Genomic DNA, 10,217 nt, shown 5'->3' on the forward strand with positions numbered 1-10,217 from the left:
CAGTCTGTGGGGTCGCAAAGAGTCAGACACGACTGAGGTGACTAACACTCTCGCCAGCTCACTTAGCTCAGACGGTCGGCGTACTGACCGTCCCTGACTCGATGGTATGTGCTCTCACAGGTGGTGCTGCCTCTTCTGGGGGCGGATGTCAGAGATGGTGCCGCGGTAGGCGCTGGGGCAGGCGGAGGTGTGACGGCCAAGGAAGCCATCGTGAAAGGAAGCAGCTCTGCCTCCTTTAGCAAAGGGCAGCAGGAGATGTCCGAGGCGGAAGGCCGCTGGGAAGAATACAGAAGCCTCGTCTCAGGCGGGGCCACCCAGGTTACTGGGACGACCGGGGCCATGGTGACCTCGGACACCTTCAGGACCACGAGAGCCACGGGGGCAGCCAGAGAAGTGGCCGGAGCTCGAGCAGGCGCAGTGGCGGTGAACGAGGAGTTCCTGAGAAGTTACTTCACTGAGGTAAGCGTTGGTTTCTCTGTGTGGGAGAAGTTGCATCTATATGTGAACGTGATGTTATTAGGGAAATCATTCTCTTGGGTCTAAATGGGACTGTGTTCCTTTGAAGAGGGTGCTTAGAGGCACTGAGGAAGAAGAGATGAGAACAAATTGGTTCATTTTGTGGTGGTGACAAGTGACCTCACAGGTTTGCTTCTCACCAGGGCGTATTTCCCACAGTCATGCTTTTGCCATCCAGTGCAGCTCTGCTCAGCTTGTGCCCAGGAAGCTCCTGTCCTTGGGCTGCAGAGAACAGAGCAACGAGAACCCGGTAATAGCACCCCTAAAGCCAAGGCCTTTCCCCACTCACGTGTCGTTGGCCAGAGCAGGTCACATGACCAGGCTGATGTCAGTGGGTCCAAAAGTGCGGTCCTCTGCAGAGCAGGTAGGGTGGGAGGGGAGAGACTACATAACCTAAAACACACAGTCTACTACGCCTGTTTAAGTGTTTTCTTTTGAAGGCAAGTACTTGGTTCACCATTGTGGCGAGTCACATAAAATTAGGAGGAAAGTTGCAGCAAAGATGATGCAATGCAGTCGGGAAGTTGATGCCTGGAATTAGGAATTAGAAGCCTTTCTGGAGAACACAATCAGGCTTGGGCATGGGATGGGCAGAGTCAGATTGCTAGGGACCCAGTGGGCTTCTAGAGGCCACTTTATTCCTGCCACCTCCTTTCTACATGGCCACAAAGTACCTGAGTGCTTCCCTGCTTTCTGCTTTCGTCCCACCTGCCCACCCCCAAGTATCAGCTAGACCCCAGGGAGATGGTGGTTTGGTCAGTGTCAAGGAAAAGTGCTTCCCATCCGTTTTCTGTCTCATGGCCAGGCTCCATTCTGGTACCCTGTTTGTTTTATTTCAATATCTTTTTCCCACTCAGCTCTAATCCTGCGTGAGTCAGTCTTGATTATGTATGTGTGTGCAGCTTTTAATTGGGAAATAATTTCAAACTCCTCTGGAAATTTCCAAGAATAATATAAAGTTTGAACTCCTATGTACGCTTTACTCGGGGCTTCTCGAGTGGTGCTAGTGGTAAAGAACCTATCTGCCAGTGCAAGAGACATAGAGATGCGAGTATGATCCCTGGGTTGGGAAGATCCCCTGGAGGAGGGCATGGCAACCCACTCCAGTTTTCTTGCCCGAGAATCCCATGGACAGAGGAGCCTGGTGGGCTTCAGTCTATGGGGTTGCAAACAGTCAGACAACTGAAGCGACTTAGCATGCACACACACACCCTTTGTTCAAATTACCCAAATGTTAGCATTTTGCCACGTTTGCTTTTGCTTGCTTTCTCTCTCACACACACGCACATGCACACATCCTCTTACGTCACCATGGTACAGAGACTTAATGACAGATTCCATGTCTCGGTTTAGCCGATTATCCCAGGAATGTCTTTTATAGCCGTTGTTTTTCCCATCTCATCCACTCTCGGGTGCTGCTTTCCATTTACTTGTCGTGGCCCTTGTGTCTCCTCTTAATCCGAAACCGTTCCCTCTGCCTTTCTCATCTATTAATACTGTTTTAAGAATACAGGTCAGTCGTGTGGTAGGATGTCCTTCAATTTGTGTTTCTCTGATGTTTCCTTCTAATTAGAGGTTTCACATTCTGAGCAGGACTCGAGAGCATTGTCCTTAAACAAAATGTGTCACTGGTTATATGCCTGTTTCTCTTTCTGTTTCAGAAAGCGGCCTCTTACATCGGGGAAGATGACATGCACACAGCCAAAGACTGCCTTCTGGTTTATTCTCAGGAAGACACGGAGTCTCTCCGGGGTTCCATCGGCTGCTGCAGTTTCATTGAAGGAGAGCTAGATGACCGTTTCTTAGATGACTTAGGATTGAAATTCAAGACCCTCGCTGAAGTTTGCCTGGGTCGAAAAATAGAGATGGATGCGGAAATTCAGCAGAGGGCAAAACCCGCGAGAGAAGCAGACGGGAAGGTGGTTTCACAGTCCCTCTATGAGCAAACCAGGCTTAACTCCGAGAATGCTTACACCTCAGGTAGCAGCTTTCAGGGTCCCAAGCCTTTGCATGAGGCAGACACAGAGAAGGTAACTCAGGAAATAGTCACTGAAGAATCTGTTATATCCTCTAGGCAGGCTCAAAAGGTCGCTGCACCACTTCCTGATACACTGGCTTCCGGTAGCGTGATAGTGACCGAAACGTCCTATGCCACAGGCGCCACGGGGCCCCCTAGTACAGTGGTCCTGGGCCCCCAACAGTCCCAGGGCCTGATCGTGACCGAGCGGGTCTACGCCCCGGCGTCCACCCTAGGGAACCAGCAGTACGCTAGTGAGGGGCACGTGGTGGTCACCGAGAGGGTCATCCAACCCCACGGGGGCACGTCTGGCCTCCTGGAAGACGCCCCGCCTCTGCCCGATGCTCACTATGTCATGGTGCAGGAAAGAGAGCGCTTCCTCACCCCCAGCTCCAGCCTGCAGCCCCCGCTGGCCGCGCCCAGTGTAGCCTTAGGTCAGAACGTGACAGTGACAGAAAGAGTGCTGACGCCAGCCTCCGCTCTGCAATCTAGTTACCAGATCCCTGCCGAAACCTCGGTAATGTCCAGAAAGACTGTGGCTTCTGCAGCTGGAGTCCCGGGTTCCCTGCCAGACTCAGGCTTAGAGGAGTCTAGTCATTCTAATTACACGATAACCACGTCTTCCACCAGGGTCTCCAAGCAGAGCACCGTCCAGCAGTCCTTCTCCTAAGCAGCCGTCAGCCACACCAGAGTTTAGCCAGCAGTGACTCATGTCCTGTTCTCAAAGGACCTGGCTTTTCAAGAGCCTTGTAGATGTAAGGGGCATGCATCCTATGGGCCTCAAATTTTTCTCAGTCTCTATTACGCAAAGAGCCTCACTGTCTCAGCTTCTAGGATTGCACTTCAGAGATAACCCAGGACTTCCTGAAGGGACAGAATGATGAAGCTGGTCGTAGGTGCCTTTGAGTGACTTATGGCCAAATAATACTCACAAAAAAAGTTAATTAGAGAGTAAATCTGGCTTCTGATTTATCGGATTCAGTGTCTGTAGTGCATGAGCCTTCTGGTAGAGCCATCCGTGAGACTGAGTGGGTTCTTAGCCTGCCGTGTTAACATTTAACTTTGCTGTTCTGTGTTCCATACTTATCTGCACCTAGCAGATTACCAGCAGCTTTTTTATCCAAAGATACTGGTATAGTCTGAATGACCTGTTTTGCTTGTTTGGTTTCTTTAAAACTAGACGCCCTTCAATCCATGTAAGGTTAATTGAATTTTGGGACATGATATGGTAAAACAGTGTGTGTTCTATGCATGTAAGTGTGTGTATGTGTGTGTGTGTGATATGACCTTAAAAATAGCATCATTCCTTTTCTTTGTCTCTCAGTAATCATGGAAATATTAAATACTTCAAGTTCAGTAGAATAATCCAGGGCGAAATTCATAAATATAAAATCACTTTATTTTTATAGCAATAATAGACTATTAAAAAAACTCAGGATACATTATCTTCTAATTCAGTAAAACACAGTGAACCATATGCACTGTGGTAAGAGCCCTTTTCACAGCTGTATATCCTCAAGTGCCTACCGTGGGTGCCAAGTCAATATGTATACAACTAGGCAAATTTTAGAACCCACTCTCTTTTTTATCTACGATCTCAAAAAGAATATTGGAAGTCCTTATAATTGCTGTAATTTTGAGTTTGAAATTATGATTTATTCCATGTCTCAATGTCATTGGCTAGTTGGCCATGGCTGACTACGTGGACTATTGAATATTGTAGAGCTGACCTGAATTTCTGCAGCATCTTGCCTTTCTTTCTGAAAAGTGATCTGGATGTTTTGGCCAAATAAATAGATTGTATTTTTATTCCTCCTTGAAGAAATGATCCATTACAAGTTTCAAAGTGTAAGTGCCTATCAGTCATCAATTATATAAATATTCTCCACAACAAAATAATTTCCATAAACTTTAAAGGCTGTAATTTTGTGAATTTTGAGTATATTTTACTAGGAAAATGAAATCTTGAAAAACTCATTTTATAGCACATTTTTAAAAAAATATTGATGACCTGTGTTATGCAAAAGATTTATACTTTTCTACTTCCACTAATATGCACAAAGAAAAAGCACATATTTTTAGACACCTTAAACCTGTGGCCAAAATGAAGGTCTCTCTTTGATACTCTAAGTTTTGTACTCTCTACTTGCAACTGTTGCTGCTTTTGTCTTTGCGTTATAGACTTAGTAATTATTGTTTGCCAAGTCTGCAACAAGACCATCACTACCATGTGAACTTGTGAATGCGACCTGCATATGCCAAGCAAAACCTGGTCTTAAACTTCCTATACATAAAGTCATCACATTTTCTAGATGATTTTCTTTGTTCCTGAAAAGGTGATAATTTGTATTAGTTTTTACATTTGTTCTACAGAAGAAACATTATATTTGTATGTATATCATCAAAATATTTAAATAAAAAGATGATCTTTGTGCAGCCCTCTGCCTGTATCTTTTTATTGCCCCCATCATATTTTACAAGGAATACAGCCCGTCGTTAGGGAGGAGTCAGGTGTTTGTGGACCTTGGTGTTTTAATTATTAACAGAACTGCTTACATCCTGCTCAGCCAGACTCCCTGGAAGAATATATTTCCCTTCCTAAGTAGGGTAGAACACAGAAGGCCCGTCTGCAACTTGAGTTTCAGATCAATAATGAATAGTATTTTTAGTGTAAATTATGTCCCATAGGTAAAAAATTACCTTTTTTCTGAAATTCAAATTTAACAGGGAGCTAGCTCTGTATTCTATTTGCCAAGTGTGGGAACCTTGTTCTAAGGAGCCGAGGTTTGCTGTCTGCCCAGAAAGTAACAGTGGAGGAACCAGTGGATTTAGCTGAAGAAGTCTTGCATATCTGACCCCAAGAGATGAAATCATTCAACCAAAGTAGAGAGGCTGTTTTAATTGCTTATAGCTTACAAGAGAAAAGATGCGTTTCTGCCTAGACTGAAGTGTCACATCAGTAAGTATTTCATAACACAGGTGCATCAACACATCGTAAAGTGTGAAGCCTGCTCTGCTGTAACCCCTGGACTCCTATTCCGAGTGGCACATGGGAGCAGTTCTTCATTGATTTCATGAAACGCTACAGACATGCCACTCACCATGACATCAAAATTTACACAGTAAACACTGCTCATCAAGGGTCATCTAGAAATGAGGGGTTTTCACGTAACAGCTATGAGTTAAATATTCCTTAACACAAATTTCTCAGTTTCACTATATTGGTGTATCTAAAATCCTCTGTATGATTATTGATTTTTTTGTCTACTTTTTCCATTAATTGTTGAGAGAGGAGAGTTACACTCACCAGTTGATTGTGGTTTTCCCTGTTTCCTCTTTATTTCTGTTTATTTCTTAACAATACTTTGAAACTTGTTACACCTGTGTTGTTAGATACAAATACATTTAGAATTATTGTCTTTCCGAAAAATCGACTCATAGAAGGTCTTCTCTCTGGTTATATTTTTTGTCTTGAATCTACTTTCCCTAATATTAATGTCACCACACCAGCTTTCTGATGCCTATTGTTAGCGTGGTGCATTTTTTGACCCTTCTACTTTATATTTCTATGTGTGATTCTTGTAAATATCATACAGGTAGATCTTGCTTTCTTACGGAAAATTTTAATCTACTTAACAGCAGTTATTCACATGGATGACTTTAAACCTTCCATCTTGGTCTTTGTTTTCTCTTGGTCCCGTCTGTCCTTATATTTCTTTGCCCCTTTTCTGCCTTCTTTTGTGTTCTGTGTGTTCTAGAATTCCACTCATGGTTCTTCTACTCACCTTTCAACTATACTTCTTTGCGCTTATTTAATAACCAGTTGCTTTTGTGGAAATCTAATTAAAACCAAAATCTCCTGCCAACCTAGAAAAACTCACAAAAATAGAAAACAGTTTTATTATGGAATAAGCACCAAGTCAGAACGTGATGAGCATCACAGGCAACGCATAAGGAAACTGCAAAGATGGAAAGAAATCTCTTCACCAGGCAGACACAACTGATTACTACTTGTTCACAAAATAAACGATAGGTTGTCCTCAATCAAGGCTTACCAGCACCGTTTTCATACACAGCTCATCTTACATTCAACTGATAGCTGAAGTGGCCATTGTGTTTGTTGATGACCTTTATCCAAAGAAATAAAACTTCTAATATCTATGACAGGTAGCTAGTTACGATTTGGAGCCAGGCATCAGGTGGCACTAGTGATGAAAAGAACCCATCCGTGAGTACGGGTAGATGGAGGAAACAAGGGTTTGATCCCTGGGTCCAGAAGATCCCCTGAAGGAGGGCACGGGAACCACTCCAGTATTCTTGCCTGGAGAATCCCACGGACAGAGAAGCCTGGCGGGCTGCAGTCCACGGAGCCACAAAGAGCTGGACACGACTGAAGTGACAGCTGACACACACCCACACACCCACAGAGAAAGGGAGAAAAGGGTCCTCACTTCCTTAATGTTCAAAGAGATGGCTCCCAATCCTTGAGAAAGATACCCCTGCTTGTAAAGCTGGCAAGAGGCTCACTTAGTTTTGAAAAGATCAATACACCATCTGAAAGGGGCAGAGAAAGAATTAACAATGACAAGTTTTCTAAGAGGAGTCAGGGAGGGTACATTTCCTTTTTGCATGAGGAAAATCCCATTTTTTCATTTTTAAGATTTCTACTTGCTCTTAAATTCTAGGGCTGCACTGTGAGTGGCAAATGACTAACTGAATAATGCAAACACAGACCATTTTTATCATTGTGGAGAGGTTTTGGGCACCATAGCTCTAGAATTACGGTGTGCATCTTTATTGTAGTCTGCCTTCAAATATTCTACTTCACGACGTACATAAGCTTTGAACTTTCACTTCGTGGATTTTGAAACTCACTAGTCTCTGAGCTTCACACCCATACTGTCATTCAGAGACCCTCAAACGTGGTCTTCCGTCCCCCACCCCTTCCTTGATACACCTCAGTGACTGTTATGCGTTATTGGCGTGAAGATTCTGAAACTCCCTCAAGTCCATTTATGAGTGGAAATGGACTCAAAAGTTCACAGATTACAGAAGCCCCAAACACCCAGGAATCAAGTGGAGAAAATGAGGAATATACCTCTTATGAATCCCTACACACCGGGAGTTGTCGATTCTCCAGATGTGCCTTCGTGTTGTCCTCTGCCCTTCCTCACCTGTTTTAACAACAGATGCTTCACCAGGCATCCTTGCCCCCTGGCTTGTAGATAGGTTTGGCCAGTGCAAGGCATTGGCTGGAGATTGGAGAGGAAGAAAAATAGGATCCGGGCATTTCTTCCCCATCTCCTACTTCCTGCACCAGCCAGGCGTCTCTCTACCACAGCAACTCCCTGACTTCCCTTCTTCTGCATCTGGAGGCCTGCTGGTGTGACCGTCTCCTCCTCAAATGTCACCAGGCTTCAAGTGCTGGATCATCCTACGAGGATTCCCCCACCTGCCCCACCTTTTGAATTTGATGCACTAAACCCCCATCACATCTGTCTGCTTCCCAAGGGGACACTCACTGACTCAGGATTCAACAACTAAATGATGATTCATTTGTAAAGTCATAAGAGCAACTTCCCTGGTGGTGCAGTGCCGGGGTCCAGCCCCGGTGGATCCAGGGAATTCGAAGCGGGGACGGCGTCGTCGAGGATCAGGAAACAACTGCTTAATTAAACTTTAATTAAGGATATAAAGAGTAATAGAATAAGGATAGCTCAGTGAGGAAATTCAGTGGAGAAAAGAGGCTGAATAATTCAGCCAGAAGGTGAGAGAAAGAACGACATGGGGAGACCAAGTTTCGGTGAACAAGGCCCGCACTTTATTTTCCAAAGTAGTTTTTATACCTTAAGTTATGCATAGAAGATAATGGGGGAAGGGGTAGAGTCATGCAGTAAGCCAGGCTTTCTTCCTGCAAACTTATCATATGCAAAAGTTTAGGTGATTTGCATCATCTTCTGGCCTGGAGGCCTGTTAACATTTTAAGACCCTTTCTTCAGAAAACTTATTTTTCTCTAAAGGTGATAAGTCAAGTGCCACCCTCCAAAAGCATTAGATAAAGCTGCATAAGGGTCCCAGGTTACAAACATTAAAGCTACTATTTACACCAATTATATTAATCAGTACACTGCCAGGGACACAGCAGGTAAGGGATATGGAGACTTAGCAGCAAACATTGGCCCAACAAGTGAAAAACCCTTCACCAATACAATTTCTAATCAATCTTTCAACTGCTCAAAGGAATCTGTATTTAGACAGTTTAGAACATCTCATGCCTCTCACAGTTGGGAGGCTCTGAGCAATCACATGTGGCCGGAAAAACCTATTTAGGCAGGCTAGAGGATTTCCAAAGGAGTTTGTAGGTTGAAACACTGTCACACCCAGGAATTATTAACTGGAGCTGTAAGCTAACTCTTTTTTCAGAGAGAGGTAGTGGGGGACAGCCCCTGTAAAGTCAGAGGTGTAGGTGAAAGCACAAAGCAGAAAGTAGGCAGATTCTGGTTTTGGGGGTATATGCTCGAGAATTTCCAGGGAGACTCCTGAGGCTTGATCCCGCCTTTGCGTATGCCGAGCCTCCTTCCTCATGACCTTTGCCACGGGCAGAGCTCGCTCCCCATAGTCCAGTGGTTAAGAATCAGCCTTGCGATGCAGAGGACTCCAGGGTTCGATACCTGGGCAGGGAACTAAGATCCCACTTGGCGCAGAGCTACTGAGCCTGCGGCCAAAACTGGAGTCTGCGCGTGCCAAAATGGGGAGATCCCACATGACACAAAGACCCAGTATAGCCAAACTAATTAACAAAAGATCGTAAGAACTCCTGTTTTAAATTCTATTATATCAGTCATCTTGGACTGCCAATACAAGCACCTCAGACTGGGGAGCTTAAACCATAGACATTTATCTTCTCACACACATCTAGAGGCCAGAAGTCTAATATCAAGATGTCAGCAGGGTTGGTTTCTTCTGAGGCCTCTTTTCCTGGCTTGTAGACAGCTTCCTTCCCCTATATCTTCACTCTGTATGTGTCTATGTCCAAATTTTTCTTATAAGGACCCAGGTTATACTGAATTAGGCCCATCCTGATGACCTCATTTTTACTTAACTATCCCATTTTAACTTAGCTCCACATATAGTCACATTCTGGGGTTCTAAGAACTAGGATTTCAACAGATGAACTTTGAGGGAACAGAACTCAGCTGGTAACACCCAGTAAACAAACAGCGTGCATGCATGCTCAGGCACTTCAGTCATGTCCAGCTCTTTGTGACCCCATGGACTGTAGCCCGCCAGACTCCTCCATCCGTGGGCTTTTCCAGGCAGGAATACTGAAGTGGCTTGCCATGTCCTCCTCCAGGGGATCTTACCGACCCAGGGATCAAGCCCATGTCTCCTGCGACTCCTGAGTTGGAGGCAGAATCTTTATTTGCTGAGCCATCGGGGAAGCAGTAAACAGACTTAGCCTGAAAAGCTGCAGTTTTTTTTCCCATGTAATCCAGGAGTTTCTTCATCCAACTACTTCGTTAATAATTAACACAGATTGCTTGAAACAGTAATAAAATTTAAAGTTGGCTTGAAAGTAGCCTGAATGAAGAGACTGCAGAGTATCTATTGAATCTTTAGAGAAAACTTCAAAGGCAATCAAAGCAAAAGTACACTTGTAATAGGTACAGGTAGGTTCCAGAGT

The 10,217-nt window shown here is 44.6% G+C and overlaps 1 protein-coding gene across 1 annotated transcript in view; it reads left to right on the top strand.

Moving 5' to 3' along the window:
* DSG2 (desmoglein 2) overlaps positions 1-4,965 on the top strand; it is a 34,289-nt gene extending 29,324 nt beyond the window's left edge. The window contains exons 14-15 of the mRNA XM_010828994.1: positions 121-459; positions 2,178-4,965. Coding sequence (XP_010827296.1) covers positions 121-459; positions 2,178-3,203 — 1,365 coding nt within the window. The 3' untranslated portion in view covers positions 3,204-4,965. The remainder of the gene's footprint in view (positions 1-120; positions 460-2,177) is intronic.
* Positions 4,966-10,217: the final 5,252 nt, after the last annotated feature.

Source organism: Bison bison, unplaced genomic scaffold (genome assembly GCF_000754665.1).
Source record: "Bison bison bison isolate TAMUID 2011002044 unplaced genomic scaffold, Bison_UMD1.0 scf7180017864498, whole genome shotgun sequence".
In the NCBI taxonomy this organism is placed as follows: domain Eukaryota; kingdom Metazoa; phylum Chordata; class Mammalia; order Artiodactyla; family Bovidae; genus Bison; species Bison bison.